The sequence below is a fragment of the Strongylocentrotus purpuratus genome, unplaced genomic scaffold (assembly GCF_000002235.5).
Source record: "Strongylocentrotus purpuratus isolate Spur 01 unplaced genomic scaffold, Spur_5.0 spur5_scaffold_15, whole genome shotgun sequence".
Lineage (NCBI taxonomy): Eukaryota > Metazoa > Echinodermata > Echinoidea > Camarodonta > Strongylocentrotidae > Strongylocentrotus > Strongylocentrotus purpuratus.
In genome coordinates, this window is record NW_022145600.1 from 32,383,101 (window position 1) to 32,401,484 (window position 18,384).

At 35.6% G+C, this 18,384-nt stretch overlaps 1 protein-coding gene across 1 annotated transcript; it reads left to right on the forward strand.

Annotated features, from left to right (window-relative positions):
• Positions 1-1,071: 1,071 nt before the first annotated feature.
• Positions 1,072-15,934, forward strand: LOC583049 (extracellular serine/threonine protein kinase FAM20C). Its single transcript, XM_011663338.2, has 9 exons — positions 1,072-1,609; positions 3,999-4,202; positions 4,725-4,823; positions 7,227-7,339; positions 8,627-8,810; positions 10,222-10,258; positions 11,928-11,997; positions 13,491-13,632; positions 14,552-15,934. Exons 1-9 carry the CDS (start codon positions 1,308-1,310, stop codon positions 14,811-14,813), a joined length of 1,413 nt encoding a protein of 470 aa, XP_011661640.2. The 5' UTR covers positions 1,072-1,307; the 3' UTR covers positions 14,814-15,934.
• Positions 15,935-18,384: the final 2,450 nt, after the last annotated feature.

Below are 18,384 nucleotides of genomic sequence, written 5' to 3' on the forward strand. Positions count from 1 at the left end.
CCTCCCAAATCGAATGGTGAAACAAAAGTGAGATAAGAGAAAGACAAAGGGAGATGGGGAAAGGGACGAGAAGGAGGAAAATAATGTCTGGACTAGTAGTACCTCCCGCAGACCCGCACCCTTCCACCGACTTGTAAATTCGCATTTCTTTATCAGAGTAAGCCCAGCGCCCATCCCCAATCATACCAGTGCCCCCTAAATGAATCAACTCATGCTACGCCACTATTATGTAACGAAATACAAAAGACTTGTATATCACGTCAGGTGCAGCTTAGCAATCTATAAACTTGTGTAATTTTTTAATAAATAACAATCGAACAAACTAAAAAATTGACATTAAAAAAAAGAAGGAAGAACAGGTTTCACTTTCATCTAGGTGTTGCTTTACTAAAATGCTGACTAAGAAAGGTTTTTATCAAGTGCATGTTGGGTCGAAATTTCCGGCAAGGGGTAAACGCAATAAATCCAGAAGTCCGGCAATATATTATGCTGTATTATATTTGTTTCTATGAGTGTAAGCGTTGAGAGGGCACCGGAATTATTGTAGGGGGGTCAGGGGGCACCATGTCCTGCTCGGTCGATCATAAAATCGTGTGCATCTTGTTGGGGAGGGGTATATACTATATTCATGTTTCCTTTCCCTCTCCTCCCATTTTTCTACATGACTGTATTTTATTTTCTCTTTTGTTCCACTTGAACGGTGGCCTCCTGCCCCCCCCCCCCCCCCTCCCCGTAGCACCGCACTACTGTAACATTTGTTGTTGGTTTGTCTGTGTACATTTCACGTTAAAGGCGTTTTTCATTCAGTTGTGATCTATTCGCATTAACCAAAATTAAATTGAATGAAAAAAATAAAGACAATTCTACGCTACATAATTTTCCCGCAATTTGTAGAGATTCTCGACAGGCTGTCAACATAAATCATTTTCTGGCCAGCCTGGTTCGGTTCGCTACCGAGAATCTTAAAGCTAGTCTTTCTTCGAGGCGCAGTAAATTCACATAGGCGTGAGAATTCACATTGTATGGTGGAAAGCGAAAACTAGCGGCACGCGACAGCTACACGGTTAATCGCACAATATAAAAGGAGATTTATCCAGCGACGGCTATTAGCGCAAGCGCGATTGACCCACTTTGCCGCGCACATACAACCAAAACAAAGTGCATTGGTTCGTCCGCGAATTAGAGGAGCGATAACTTTGTTGGAAAGAAAAGTTTGTAAGGATTCTTTTGAATCACTAGAAATGGAATAGAACTAACTTACTTTGCTGTGTTACTTCTGGCTGAATGAAGACTCTACATTGACCAAAATGAGGTTTCGGTTGCGGTTTATGTTTTGGGGAACCATTTTCGTGTGTTGCACGACGTTAATGACAATTTTCGCGGTGTTTCGAGAAATTGGTGTACCAGTAGCGGCAAGAGTCGAAACCATCCATCGGAATATCAAGAAAACTTTAAAGCATACAAGTATTTTGGACGGGATCAACCTGCTCACCGGCAAAGAGAGAGCAGTTCCAGACCATCAGAATGCCAGTAAATACGACGAATGGGTTGCAGGCAAAAGGAGGCAAAGACCAGTTTGGGTGTCAAATGAATCTAAACGAAAAAATGGGTGAGTGCACGCACCCCTTATTCCCCCTTAGCACCCCTCCAAGAACTCCACCTCTTCTTGTTTGGTTAACATCTCAAACAACGAAGTTCAGACATTTACGATATAGCTTAAAATTACTGCTAGTAGTATACTTCTGTGTAAGCCCATTGATGCTATCTAGATTTACTAGAAATTGTTATAATATATTCAATAATGAGACAAGTGTCAGTGGTCTAATTCGCAAGTTAACTCAAAATAAACGAAGGTTAGATCTCATGCACTTTAAAGTTATCAGTGATAGATCTCGATCTGACTCTCTCTCTCCCTCTCTCTCTCACTCTCTCAATTTTCTTAGGGGGGATTGTCCCCCCCCCCCCTGAAAAATTGAAAAAGTGAGAAAAAAAATAAGTGTATAGACAGTATAGCAAATACTGACTAAAGACTGCAACAAACTTTTAGGCATCTGGAGGGCCCAAGAGTGCAGCGTTTAAATAAATAAAATTGCAAAAAGCTTCTTGCTCGGGACCTACATGTACGCTCCCTCTCATAATATTCTTCAAAGTGTACATTAAATATTCTAGAAAAGTGAAGTGTGAAAAAGGTATATTGCTTGTTATTATAATTTGTTAATACAACAAAACTGTCAGTAAAAACCTGCGGGGGGGGGGGGGGGGGTAGTCACTTCCGTCGCCTTCACCCCTCTCGTTCACTTTGCTCCCACGCACTGGCGTAATGATGGGGGGGGGGGGATTGGGGGGGTTCAACCTTGATTTATTTCTAACTAACTAAATGTTGCTGAAATGGCCTGGTTTTTTGCTGAGCTTCTAGGGCTCTGCCCTCTGGACCCCACCAAGGGCCCTAAGGCTAGCCCCTGGTTGCTCATCTCACCGTGATTAAATTCCTAAAACCCCTGAGCTTCCGGGGCTCTGCCCACTGGACCCCACCAGAGGCTTTAAAGCGGGCCCCTGGATGCTCAGCTGACCGTTATTGAATGCCTTAACCCCTCCTTTGACCCCCACCGGGGCCTTGCCCCTGGACCCCACGCCAATTTACACTCCACTTGCTTCGCTCGCTTTGATCTACCTGATCGAAATACTTAGGGACCCCCCCCCCCCCCCCCACTTTAAAAAACGTTCCACAGGGCCTGCATGTACCATTTTAGAGTGGGGATGCAGATTTTTTTTCCTCCCTCCCCCCCCCCCCCCCCCCCAAGAAAAAATTTTTTTTTTGCTCATTATACGCCACTGCTCCCCCGTCCCTCGCATTTCGTCCCCCCCCGGTCATGAAAAGATATCGCCGCCCCTCTTGAGCATTATCAAGTATCAGTGGTGAAGAGGGTTGTAACTTGGCTATGCATTTTAACCGTTTGGACTTGGAGCCTATTTGTGTACGAGATGTAAAACAGGGCCTGTTAAATGAAGGTTAGATTCCAGATCTGTTCAGATTTGTTAAAATCCTATTCATCTTGTAGTGTGAAGGATAATGAATAATGACAAGGATAATGTATAATCACTGAAGAAGACATCTAGGATCGATGAAGAGGCTTAGTCCTACGGCATCGCTGGATTAAAGTCCATGTGTACAACAGGCATATAAAACAGGTTGGTCATAGAGGGGACTGCTGAAAAGCTGGGCTTGTAGATTGCAGCCCCCTATAACTTATAGTTGCAAAAATAGTATATCAATAATAAATGAATGCACAAATATATAAATTAGACACATTTCATTTCTAAATGTATAAAAGAATCCACCACCTGCATTTAAAATTGGCAAAATGCTGATAATTCTATTAATTAGTTATAAATAATTAGTCTAGATCTACCTAAGATCTTCCAAGGTTGAGAGGTAGATTACACAATGGGCCTTCAAAATAATGCTCTTTTTTGTCTTTTTTTTATCAACAAATTGTTGATATTTGCATACCCCAAACAAAATAATGAATACACAAAGAAAGACTCATGTGTGTGCACCATACTACTTTTTTCATTAAATTTTTCTGTTGCTCAAACAATTTCTATCTCCTTCTTTATTTCTCTTTTTCTTTTTCTTTTTTGGGGATATTCTTTCATTTTTTCTACTTTAAATATATGACTATGGGGTTGTAAACCTCAGTCAACAGTCTAAAGTTGTATAAGGCCTACATGTAATGTATTTCAGTCAATGTTGCATGTGAAAGTATTTGAAAAATTAACTTTTTCTTTCTTGCCGTAAGTTTTCTTTCTAATTTAATTCAGTTACCATCATTTCTTTCTAAATTGAGAGAGACTCAAATCACACACATACTCATATTGCAATGCAGCCCCTAACCTCTACCATCTAATCTTAATGCTTCAAAATCTGCATTTTAAAACATAATTGATTAATAATATAAATTATCCTCCTTTTTTGCATAAACCTTCACCACCGACAGAACCCATCTATTACATTGGCAGCAGTTTCATGCAGACATCACCGAGAATCAGATGTACAGCAGTAATGCACCGTACATGAACGATCTTCTCGAGAGCTTAGCTACGACAGAGATTGAGAATGTTGGTCTATTCCACGGTGGGAGTCAACTCAAGCTTCATGTCAAACTGGTGGATGGGAATTATGCAATGCTGAAGCCAATGAGGTATGAATATTTTTTGTATATTGCCAACGTTTTGGCACAGCAAAATTAGCACATTTAGATAAAATACAGTAACATTGTTTAAATATTATGAAAGAGCAAGACTTTTGTAGTCAATTAATAAAGTTAGCTGTACTTGTTGACAACATATTATATGACAAAATCAATATAAAAATTAAGCTTCTAAAATGTTGTCTCATAAAAGGTGATTCATCTTTGTCCAAATTAATTGTTGGTATGCTCGTGAATGTTATAAGTGCCAAATATGAAAATCAATAATTTTCATACTTTGAAAAATTCCTATTAATTGTATAGAAATCTTATAAGTTTTGTTTTGTTAAGGAAATCATAATGTTGATCTGATTTTTTTGATACTGGTTTGATAAAATCATGGTATTACAAGATCTATTTTCCTACCGGTAAGTGGTTACTATTGCCTTTTATAGCATGCAAGAGCAATATTTCATGTCTGGAAAAGAGAAATATAAACATTTTATCATGACTAGTTCTTACTCTTTTCCTCAGAACACCCAGGAGTCTTGTATACAATTACGATGAAGATCAACCCTTTTGGTTTGATGTCGAGAGACATAATGCAGAAATAGCTGCGTTTCATCTAGACCGGTAAGTTTGCCCTTTGTTGTAAAGATATTAAACTTCTATAAGACTATGTAGAGTACCTGGAGTGGAAATTAAGTCATCATACATTCTTTTTAATTGTAGCCAATTTGGCATAAATTGTTTTGGATTAATGGCCCTAATCTGTGATCTTTGGTAAAATCCTGCTTTGATATATTTCATTAACATCTAATTTATTCAGTCATCCTTATTTTTCCCATCTTCCCCTTCTTTCTTTTCGTTTTCTAAATTATTTTCTCTGTGGCATATATTACGTTTTTATGGTCTGCCTGCTCTGTTCATACTTTCGTCCTCCATGTTAAGCTTGTAGGCCGACATTACCGTATCTATCATGCAAGTTCTACAGTACTTCCTTATTTAATCCTCTATGATTGAATCTCCTCGTCCCAGCTAAATATATTAGTTTTTATCAAGTATACAAATACGTGTAAGTGCTTCCACTCTTCAAAGAGGTACGGGGGATTGTTGCCTGATCTGTGAATCTGGTTACCACAACAAGTTGAGGGCTGATTGATAGATAATTTCAATCAATTTGGCTCATGTACATGTACTTGTACATTAACAGTGATCAATATTACCACTTCACAAACTCAAAAAGGTTTGAAGTAGAACCTCCCTCCCCCACCAAAAAAGGAAAGAAAAGAACATTATGAAATAAGTTAAAATAGTGCACTAATAGAAAATTAGTTCTATGAGGCGTCCAAAAAACTTTATTAGATGTATCACAGAACTCATTCATAAGTATTAAAACCATCCTAGTGATTCTGTTCAGCAAGGAACATAGTAAAACAACTAAAAGAAAAAACAAAGCAACATCAACAACAAACACAAAAAGTGTACAACATCATGGCTCATTGCATATATGATACAACTTAGCATAGGTAGTAATTTCGCCATTATTGGTAACTTCCATGGAATCCTTGATGTGAATTGCTGTTGAGTGATGTTGCCATGGAAGTCAATATTGATGGCAAAGTTACCATCAGATGTTAGTTTTATGCAATGGAGCCCAGTATTAGATATAACTACTCCTTATTATCTTTAATTCTTCAATTTCTTCTCATTTCTGGTTTGGTAGGTCCATTTGTAATTGGAATGTACTCTGTAACTACTGTTTTCTAAACTACTTGAATGATAACATTAACAGTTATTCATCAAAACATTTGCAGGAAATGAGAAAGGGAAGTTGTACACATGCAGGTGACAGAAATAAGGCCTGTTTCATTAAATATACTATTGATGGTAACTTTGCCATGGAAACTTCAATGGTAACCTTGATTTGATTGGCCGTTTAGTGATGTTGCCATGGTAGTTAATATTGATGTCAAAGTTACCATCAATGACAAGTTTTCTGTATTTTATAAATTTTTATGTTGTGGGTAACTTACACTATGGACAAATAAAGAAGACTTGCTTAAAACCTTATGTAAAATAGGCATCATTGTCAATTGGAAAGTAATGTGAATAATTATGTTCACTTCATAAAACTAATGACTATTACTTGTTGTTTGTAAAGGAGGGAAGCTCTTTGACTCAGTAACATACCTAAGGGGAATACAGTCAAGGACATATAAGAAAAACGATTTAAAGCTTTTAGGATGGGGATGTGTGACTCAGCAGTGTGCGCTCAGTAAGTAGAGCATATTATTGAGTTACAGGGGGCCTCAAATGTGTATCACCGTCTACAAATGCTTAGATTTAAAAAAGTTCAGACAGCGGCCATGTTGAAAATAAAGTAATTTATTTGTCTGCATTTGCAAATATATTGATTTTCATTTATTTCAAATTGGTTTCTTTGAATTTGATTCAAGTATTACAGCCTAAAATTATATTTATATTAAACATTTCAAGCTTCCTAATTTGATCAGAGCGATTGGGAATATCCCAGAAAAGAAATTTAATTTAAATATGAATTTAGCCCCTGTTCAGGTGATGTGTCTCTAAAGTTTAAAGTGATTCTTATGGATACTGAACTTCCAAACAAATTTGTAGATTATTTGAGCAACCTTTTATTGCTTTTATAAAAAGGATTAAGGAAACAAGAAGTAGTAATTAAGTGACTTAAGTGACACTTTGATTTGCTAGCTAACTAATATTCTATGTTCTGGTTTGCTGTGTATGTACATGTAGAAGTACTTGACTGCAAATTTCTTCTCTTGAGGAATATTTCACAATGGAAAAATTATATATTTGTTTTTAGATTCCATCATAGCCCTAAAATTGTTGGATAAACAGATTAAAAACTTGCATTGTCCATTTAGTTCTTCCTTTCATACCTCATCTGCACTTACAATTTTGTTTAGTTCTTTAAATGTCTTCTAGTTTAAGACGAAAGGGAAGTTTCATTCCCCCAAAATCTCTCAATAAAATGTCTTCCTTTTTATCTAGGATATTGAATTTCCGTCGAGCTCCTCCTTGTGCTGGCCGTGTCCTCAATATGACTGCCGATATAAAGATGAAAACTAAAGATAAAGATTTGTTGGATACTTTCTTTCGCGATGGTGAGTATATAATTGAATACAAGCTTGTATATAGCTGCACACAATCTTTATCATCAAAGTGTAAATAGCTCACAAACTTCAACCATTATGTACATAGATATCCATTTACCTGCACAATTTGTTAGACATATTTCTACTAATACCTGGACATGTGGGTATAAAACATTACACCATTGTGGATATATTATTGCTCTTCAATCTTTTAAGAAGAACAGAATGTTAAAAGTAATCTTTTTTAGATGTTCTTCACTTAATTGTTTCTTTTTCAAGTTTATATTGTAGAATAAATACCCAAGAGTAGTCTTTTATGATTTTGTTGTATGCATGTTATGTACATATAGGTGTGTGTATAGTCCTCTGTTAGACTGTAGGAAGTTCTCTAATAACCCTCATCAGTGGCCATGCATCCATTGTTAAAGGGCCTGATCAACCCATACTTCCACTTTAATAAGCCTTTTGTTTTGACAATATTGAGTTGTTCCTTTCTCCTCCTCTTCTATTGTCTTTGGCTTTTCATTTCAGGGTCTTTCACCTTTTGAGCTCAAGTTATTAACATTTTCCCTCTTAAATGTGGGCCTACTTGAATGTACTATTAGCTTATATTGTATGGGGTAACAAACATATAGCTAAGAACTGAATTATTCATACTCCTTGTAAATTTGATGTTTATTGTGTCTTTCATAACTTAATAATGAAAGGGGGACTGATTGAATTGAGACCTCTGTTGAATACTTTTAGATGAAAGCTTTGATATGTCACATACTCAAGAAATCACAAAACTTGGTAAGGGTGTGAATAAACTAGTTAAGTGTACATGTGTGTATATAAATGTATATGTTTTTATTGTACATCATTGTATAATTCCCTTTTTTATGTTTCATGGGGTCACACACATATATGCTTTTCTAGTACATGGTCATGTATACCTTCATCATGTAGTGCCCTCTTGCAAGCGGGAGGGGGGGGGGGGGGAATATTTTTAAAGACTACGCATGCTTTCAATACAGTTCAAATTCAAGTTCAAGTTCAGTTTATTTCACATCCAATAAAAAACTTACAACAATATAACATTCAAATACAATAATATAAAATGCAATATATATAAAATTTGATCAGAACAAATACAACAAAAACAGTAACACTAAAATTGATTAATGGGTAGAGTAGGGATGTGAGGGACCAGAAAAGGGCATTGGCCTATCTACATGTAGGCTGGTCCCCTTTTTCTACTAACCCATAAGTAAAATCTTCAGTAATTAAAAGCAAAATTGCCTTATTATATTGCAGGGGGAAACACGTGCTTTGAAGGGAAGTGTGCTCCGTGGTTCTGCAACAAGGATCATCCTGTCTGTGGGCGGGGCGAGATGCTGGAGGTCTCCCTCTGTGTCATGATCCCGTTTTACCATGGCAACGAGGATCCCATCTTGGACAGACCTAATCCTTGGAGTCATGGAGTCAGGGAGGCCAGAATGTAAGTTTAGCTGTCAGTGATGTTGTGATTTACCCCCCCCCCCCAAAAAAAAAAAAAAAAATAATAATAATAATAATAATAAATAAATAAATAAATAAATAAAAAAATAAATTAATAAATAATTATTTTTTTTAAATTATTAAAAAAAAATTAAAAAAAATAAATAAATAAATAAAAAAAATTAAAAAATGTGTGTTTGTTTATTGAGAAGCTGAGTTTCAATCATTCATATGAATCACAAAGTCAGAAAAATATTCTAAATTCGAAGTCTTGGCTTTTAATGAAAACTGTTCAAAGATTTATTTGGTGCGGATGACTACTGTACATATCCTTATATTTGTACAGCTGTCCTGGTGTTTGTGTGATTTTAGAAAACTCAAAAGCAAGAAAAATTAATTCACTCTCACATGTTGAAATCTCGGCAAAGGAAGATACAGGTTCTATTTCAAGTAAAAACTCATCATGTTTTTTTGACAGGTGTAACACTATCCCAGTCATTCATTCTGCAGAGTCAGATTAGTGACCGGACAAAGGATAAACTTTGATTATCTCTCTTCTATAGGTACACGTACAGGTTGATAGTACATGTATATGATTATAGCATTTGCTATTGATACAGTTTACAGGCCTGATAAAAACCCGATTTAATCGGTTTCCTGATTTTTTTTTTTTTTCTTCCCGATTTCATCCTGATTTTCCCGATTCCCCCCTGAATGTTGTTAGATGCCATTTTCCCCGCGAATCCTCTTCTTTTTTTTAACTCAAGGGGGGCGTGGTTGAGGGGAAAACAAAAAACCAATTTTTTTTTTAGTGTTCACTATCACCCCTGAGTTTAAGTGTTTGATGTTACAATTAAGTGTTCTGATCGGCTACTAATATTTATGATGTAAACTTTAATTTGTACTGTGGGATGAACGTTGAGTTCAATATCAGAGATATCAAAGTAAAAACCAGAGCAAAATATTAACAACATTATCCTTTCATTTTGTGGATTTTCGTAAATCAAAAGAAACTGCAGTACATATACCTTAATAATTAATATACCTATAGAGTACTTGGCACCATAAGTCAGACAGCTATGGTTTCCTGCCTGTGCCTACATGTATATAGGCACGCAATATCAACAGCAACAGTTAATTTGGCAGACTGTTACATTGATAAGGTGAAAAATTGGCAGGTGAAAATCAGTCTCTCTTTCGGTGTAGAAATATGGATTTGAAGTAAAAAGGAAAGGGTGAGGTTTCTTGCCAAATCCTGTAGTTCATGCAACATCAGTTTAAAGATGTAGGCATACTCCTTACTTTACCTTGGAAATCAGAAGCTGTGATGGGATTTACATTTTACATCATTTTTGAGAGTTTAGAATCTTCATTGAAACTATAATATCCTTGTGGTATTTGTCTTACAACAGATGGCAAGAGCAAAACATTTGTGATGACATCTTAAAAGTAAGTAGAAATTACTCTTTACTTTTCTTTTTCCCAGCAAGAATATGTTAATGATACAGAACAACTTCATGTTTTAAATGCTTCAAATCATTGTTGTTGCCATCTACAAATAACGAAACAACAGTGAACATTATTGATTGAATATGCAGGCATATGTTCAAACAAGGTTCTACTGTGTTGTGCTTTCTGGCCATAGCCCCTTACACAGACCGCAACTTGTGTTTTAGAACTAATTATACCCAGACAAAAAGGTTGTTGAAAGTTCGAAACAAATCTTGAGAATTACTAATGGCTTGTCCTTGTGCTTATTGTGTGGTTATATAGGGGGCAGGAAGAAAGGTTTTCACTGGGTCTTTACCATTTCATCCCATTTCATTAACTTTCTTCCTCTGATTTGTCATCATGCTTCCATCACCCCCCCCCCCCCCTCCTCCCCCGCACACTCTGTTTTCAGTTTTAAAGGGATCAACTGGTCGTGTTTTTGTATTTTACTTTCTCATGCTCAGTTTGAAATGAATCAAGCCGTATACCCTTTTCCATTCTACTTTCCCACTTTGATTATTATTATTATTATTGTTATTCATTATTTTGTCTTATTCAACATCTCAATTTTATTTCGCTTTGAAGCACTTTCACGAATAAGGGATAAATAATAGTAATTCACTTCCCTTTTTCAATTTCTTGTGTGTAAAATGATTTGAAAAATTGTAATATGTCCACAGATTTAGAAATAGTTTGTTGGTTTGTGTTTGTTTTGTTTTCTGTTTTCAGTGTTTATACATAGAGAAATCAGCATTCACGATTGAAATACATTGCACATAATAATTCATGAATATGAAAGGAAGTTTGCAATTACATGTTTTCATGTAACCACTTTTGGCTGCCTGGTGATGTCATCTGATATGCCCCCTTTCCCAGCCCTACTCACAATCCAAGTCAAGTTCCATTCATTTTAATTATATTTTTTATAATCAAAACCACATGTCTGTTGCCAGGGATTAGGGGAGTTGCTACAACCTATTGTACCTAATTAATCACTGCAAAACTGTTATACAGCATTAGAATGGATCCTTGCCATGAAGTTCACATTTATTCAAACTCAGATTGAATTCAAAGCTTCAAATTTGTTATTGCAATTTTTGATTAATATAGTCAACTACAAAACAGTACCAGTTTGAATGTTTTGTAACCATTTAAATGTTAAGTTATTAGATGTATAGTGGGTTAATGTCGTTGAATGATTTTACATTTTGGAGATTTACCATTCCTTGAAATGAGGAAACATTATACAGCTAATCTTCTTAAGCAACACCCTGTCTATAAAGACCAAATTTTTACAATTTCCATTGAACAGGGGTTTTCCAAATGTTTTTCTTATTAAGGAAATATGTTGTGCATAAATTAAAACACAATCTGCCAATAAAGACAGCATTTTGTCTTCCTGAAGTAGGCTCTTTTGAAAATTCAAATTTTACTGTATTGAGTCACTTTTATCTATCCCTCAAGTGATTTATTTATAGAAACCATGCAGTCAGGTTTCATTGTAATGAGTCACTTTTAAAGGTTATTCATCCCTTTTGATACATAATGAATGTAGAACCCAGCGAAATTTCATTGTAATAAATCAGTTTGTGAGGGTCATCTATCCCTTTAAATTATATATTTATAGAACCCGGACAACGCTGAAGGCAGGTTCCTGTTGGACCTTGTAGAGCAATCTATTTTTGACTTTCTGATGTGTGAGTATCTTCAGCAGTACCCTTTACCCTACTTCATATTAAAGTTCAAGTGTATCATTAATGTCCTGAAAGAAATGAAATAATCTGTCTATGAATATAGCATGATCATGATTATTGTTGGCAGCGTTGTACGCATGCGCAATTGCCCTTGGCAAAAGAGTTCAGAGATTGAGAGTTAGCACAATCCACAATGTAGTCCATCTCTATAGTCTGTTGTGTGAGATTTCACCATGTACATATAACCGCTTGATGAGATGTACAGCTACCGTAACATGGTGGCAGTGGTGGGATCGATACAAACCCACGGATCAAAATGACACTCTAGACAGCTGTAGACAGTTTCAACTATTAAAGGGTTACATTTGTGCATATTTGCAAGTTATCATTCATATTTGTGCTCTCCTTTTAAATAATGCAATACAAATAATGTAGGGTTCTCAACTGTTACTAAAATGTCTATTCTGGAAGCATATTGTTAACAAGAATTGATGAAAATAATTAGTATGATATTTAGTAGACAATTTCCCACATTTATCACATTTGAAAATTATCATTAATATACTCCTTTTGAAAACATGAAAAATTAATAATTTGGGTTCTTTATTTTGCTTTGTAATATCAATTCTGAAGGCTCCTTAACCCTACGTTAACTGGGGGGGGGGTCAATTTGACCCCCCCCCTGTAGAAATTTCGCGACTACTCCGAAACCGCGGCAGATATAAAATTTTCCTCTCATGACTTTTTACTTTCGAGTGTTACGCATCTTTTAAAACAATTTTTTTGAAAATCGGACCTACGGTTACAAGGTCACGTGACCTTTTGTCTTTGCATGTCAGCCCGAAAATCGCTCATTTTCGTGATTTGTGTACAAAACATATGTAAAAGTCATTTTTCCTACAAATAGATAAAACATTGGTTATTCAGTCTTGTCTAAAGTTTAGATGTTTGTTTTGGGGTCAAAATAGTTGAATTGTAGTTATAAAGGAAATAAAACAACAAAAACAATAAAATACATAAGTTAAAAAAACAATGAAATACATAAGAAATTATAAAAACAAGAGATAACATAAGGAATAACCTGGCTCTTCCAATTTTTTGTGTTGTATTATTATTCCAAATGGTCTAATAAATATATGTAGTGAAAAAGAATACTTAAATATGTATAATCTATGATTTATGGGCCGAAATGTGAATTTTATGACCTTATTTGCATAAATTACCATAAATATGCAAATGAGTGAATTTTTCAAAAATTTGAAATTACCATAGTATTCTATACACTTCACTTGACATGCATGCAAATTTTTGCGGCGATCGGCGGTGAAACGGCCGAGATCTTAGGGGGGGGGGTCAAATTGACCCCCCCCCCCCCCCCAGTAAAAACCTGGTCTGAAATAGCCCAGTTAAAATAGGGTTAATCATTTGAAACTCTTAGAATCATAGCGAGAATTGTTAATGGATTAATTTTACTTTATCTCCACTTTTCTCCACAGTGAATTACGATAGACACCATTTTCACATGCTTCAGAAGTACAGCTCCAAGGGATTCGTTGTTGCCCTGGACAACGGGAAGGGCTTCGGAAACCCTGATTTAGATGATCTCACTCTGTTAGGCCCTCTAGCTCAGTGCTGCATGTAAGTATTAACAGTTGCTTTGTTTCTCCGCCGCTTCTCTGTTCTTCTTTTCTCTCCTGCTTGTCCATTCTCTTCTGGCCCCTTCTTTTCTTCTTGAAAGTTTATCTACATATTATATTTCTCTCCTTGTAATATGAAAGTCATTCACCTTCAATCCTGGAATCCTTCTATAAAAAAATCACCCAAATAAGTTTTTGTAATATTTAGATAATATTGCTGTACAGAAATGGACACAATATTTAATTATGCAGAAAAATTAGTTGTTAGTCTCAAATACATCAATAGGGACTTTTAAATTTGTGTGGACTGATACGTGTGACGTCCATTCAAGGCAGTGCATTAAAAGGACGTCGATCGTAGCAATCTATGTTGTCTTCGTGCGAACTAATGTCAGCTGCTAACTCTGGAAGTCAGGAATAGAAGGGGGAAAAAGGACGGGCATGACCCACCATACCTCATTCAAACTTGGAAGTGGCCAGCTTTCCTAATTTAGGATGTGAATAATTATGATAAATAGAAGTTGTCAGTCTAATTTCAAACATGGGAAATTGGCTTTACAATTCTGGATGTAGGTAATTTGTTATAAAAAAAATGGGAAGAAAAGGTCTCATATCTACATAATTCTTAACCACGAACAGAGCTCATGGCCGTGCATACAGAGGAAGTGTTTTATGTGCATTTTGAAACATATGAAAGCAGTTGTCTTTTGTTTGGGTGCTAGACTTCTTATCTTAGTACAACAGTTTTTAGCTCTGTTCCAACTTGACCCTAAATTTCTGACATGTCGACAGCCAATAATCAGGTCATAGATATTCAGAAGTGCACTCTGAAACCTATGCATCTTCAATACAGATGAAATTATGTGAACACCTCTATATTTTTTCTACATCACCCCCCCCCCCCCCTCGCCTCCCCTCAGACTCCGAGATTCCACTTTCAGGTACCTCAAGAAGGTCAACGGAAGTAAGGAGAAGCTGAGTGACCACATGCGACACACGCTGGTCAAGGATCTGATCGATCCGGTCATCCATGAAGCCCACTTGGAAGCCATTGACCGTCGCCTGATGAAGCTTCTGGACTTGGTGGGTGATTGTGTTGACCTGTACGGGGAGGAGAGGGTCATGGTCAAAGGAAACTTGAAGCTTCCGTTCCCGGAGACTGGTGTTAACATGGACATGTGAAGGGTCACTGGTCGACCCCAGTTTGTGTTACTGACCAGAAGAGGGCAGTGTTCTGACTAATCCACACTTTGGCCAAATATCATAAAGGTGGTTAAACCTAAACCATAGTCTAACATCAATTTATTATGAGTGGCCGAAAGGGTATACATAAAGACAAACTAAACAGGTTTGTTCATTGTTTTGAAAAAATTAGAAGATGAAATGATAAGTTTTTTGTTTGCAAATACTTTGACTACGTCTTTTTTTTTTAATTACCCTTTTTGTCATCCATGGTAATATCCTTGGTTTAAACCATGGCTGGGCTATACGTTTGAAACTCTGGGCTACTAAAGGTTTGAAACAACGAGAATCAAAGGGCATTGCATTTTGTTTCTTATTGTTTTTTTCAGAGGAATAAGTATTCCATGTGAAGTAGTAGGATTAAACCAATGAAGAAAAAAAAGTTGATAGCTAAGTACCATTCAAAATGTGCCTTTTTACATAATTTAGAATTCTTGCACGTATCTATTATTTCAATGAGTGCCATTCCTTTCAAGATATTTTTTCTTGCAAGGAGATTTTTATTTTTGGTATATTCCATGAACTCGTTTTCATATAAATTTCCAATACAAGATGATGTGCAATATAGGGAAAAGATCAAAGAATATATTTTGGTCTTTACTTTTTTTGCCTTTGTGAATCAATTTTAGCCATAATGATGTTGTTTTAAGTTCATATTCTGTAAAGGACCAAAATGTATGTTTACAATCTGTTTATGATAAAAATGAAGTGTAATAGAAATGATAAAAACAGAGTATCTGCTGGTCAAAATACCAATTCATTTAATTTAGATATTTCATTTGGCTTCTTGCCCTCTTCTTTCACTTGCAGATCGGATGAGTACAGTGATTAGAACTGCCCAGTTAAATTTCTTGTGATATTTGAGTATGGTTTCTAGTCAAGAGCTCTATAAAATGACTAGTACATGGGGGTGTTTCACAAAAATCCTAAGTCAAAGTTATCTCTATCTAAGTTGGACTCATCAATTATGGAAAGCCGTTAGCATCTTTGAAAATATTTTGTAAAAGCTATTTTAAAAGGCATAAAATGTTGATTCAAATCATTCATAGTTTCTACTATCATGGGAGATTTCATGTTCTTGATGTGGAATTTATAAAAGTCTTCTTTTGAATATATTTTATTTTAAGGCTACAAATGGCACTCCATAATATTTAAGTCCAACTTAAAGTTAAGTTAGACTTAGAATCTTTGTGAACACCCCCTTGGTCATGTATTCAACATGCTTTATAAGTGCAATGTGAATATGAAATTGATGTTACGTGACATCTTTATTCAGTTGTGCAATAATAATGTATTCATAACCTTTGTTTTATTGCCCAAGGAAGAGAAATATAATGTTGTGCAATATCTGTTATTTGAATGCATTGTCTTATAATAATTAATTGCCCATAAACTATAACTTATTCATTTTGTTTTGTATATCTTGTCAGTATGTGATTCTAAGTTATTTTATATATTATTTATTGTTTGGTGTCTTCCTCTGTGAAGATTTCAAATCAGTTGATCATTCTCTTTGTACAACTAATGCATTGAGGTGTTGTGGTCGAGTGGATACGTCGCCGGACTGTCGATCACAAGGTCCGCGGTTCGAGTCCCGCCGCTGCACTAATTTCCTTTGGCAAGACATTGATCTACATTTGCCACACTCCACCCAGGTGAAGTAAATGGGTACCTGGTAGGAATTTATTCCTTGAAACGCAGCGCGCGTAACAGCTGCACTGCTAAAGCCAGGGTAATTATGCTGCATTATTGTAGAGCGCTTAGAGACTTCTGACAAGTAAGTGTTAGGCGCTATATAAGAACTGTAATTATTATTATTTCTTACCTTGGTGTTTAACAATATGCTGAGAAATGTAGTCTCATTAAACATTGAGACATTGCAGCTATTCATTGATTATTATTCCGCATTGATATCTTGTCAGTTTATTTGATACAAATCATGGAACAGATACATGTATAAACAAAAACTCTTTTCAGTATTTGCAATATGTTAATTTTGTTTATAGTGTAAGTCTGTAAGAAGTCAATATCTCTTTCTGTGTGCTTGCAATTGTATCAACATTTACCTGTAAATTCATTATGTGCTAGTTTTAAACATTTATCTCAGCAACAGATAGTGACCAGCTACCTGTATTTCTAAAAACATGAAATCACTTTTAAGTTGCTTCATTGAATTGCACAAGTTTTACTATTTCCATTTAAGTATCAATGCTACATTTTAAATAGATTTGTAAAATTGTTAATGTAAGTTTTTGATTGACTTCTATACTTGCTATCTTCACTCATGTGTACAATCACATTTTGTGCCTTCCTATTATGTCATCAGTTGTAATCACCTTTTTTCTTGCCAAGATGAATATGCCTTCCATCTGCCTATGCAATATATTTCGACTCTCCTGCCAAGAGTTATGCAACAATGTGCTCAATATAACGACTTATGCAGTAGGGCTGAAGCCTGTTTGGATTAAAGATAGAAATATGTCTAAATCTAACTGCTTGTGTTATTTTTGTTGACTTATGAATATGGCCCCATCCTTCCATCTATTTATCTGTCTTACCTATCATTCTCACCCCCCCCCCTCTCTTTCACACACACTCTCTTTCTCCCCCTCTTTCTCTTTGTAATCATTATTATTCCCCCCCCCCCCCCCCCCCCCCCCCCCGTCTCTCTCTCTTGCCATCTGACATTTCCATCTACTATATGTCTATTATATCTCCTTGACAAAATGATTGATGATAAACCGCAACATGGTCATTAATGTGTCCAGGATTTGTAAAGAGTCTGCTAAAAAGGGAAAATTTAACAATAGCTGATTAAAATATCTAGCCATAACACAAAATTACTCGTAGTTTTAAAGTAGTCTATCATTATTTCATAGAAGATTCATATATTCGGAATGAAATAGGGGACACAAAAAACAAAAATGTACACAACCTGCACTTTCCTGTTCATTTTAATATTATTTGAGCACTTTTATGAAAACTACTATCAAGTAATACTGTCAGAAAATGAAAAAATCGGTGCAACTGAATTCATTTGAATGCAGCAATAAATATTTCTCTATTCACAGCACTTCATGCTACAAAATATAAATAAAAACAAAGTAAAGCATCTATTTACTGTACATATAGATGTACCAAGCGCAAAATATTTCTGTTTTGTACAGCACTTGCATGAGAAATCAAAGTCTTTCAAATATCTGTCGTTCATATTTACAAATTCCTGAAATTCATACTATTTTAAGAAAGATATCTTGTGATCTGGTGGAATTGATACGACAAACAGAGAAAATAAACCAAATAAAAGCTTATTGTACAGGGAAATCAAGCAAAACAAAGTCGATCATATACATGTAATAGATAAGGTCAATATAAAGAGTACACTTTGAACAATAAGCTATTCACTATTTACTCATAAATGGTCTATTTTGTGTTGTCCAGTTAAATTTCAGCATTTAGCGATTCGCTCTCCTTAACCCTCTAACAAAGCATAACTATAGTATTTCAAAGC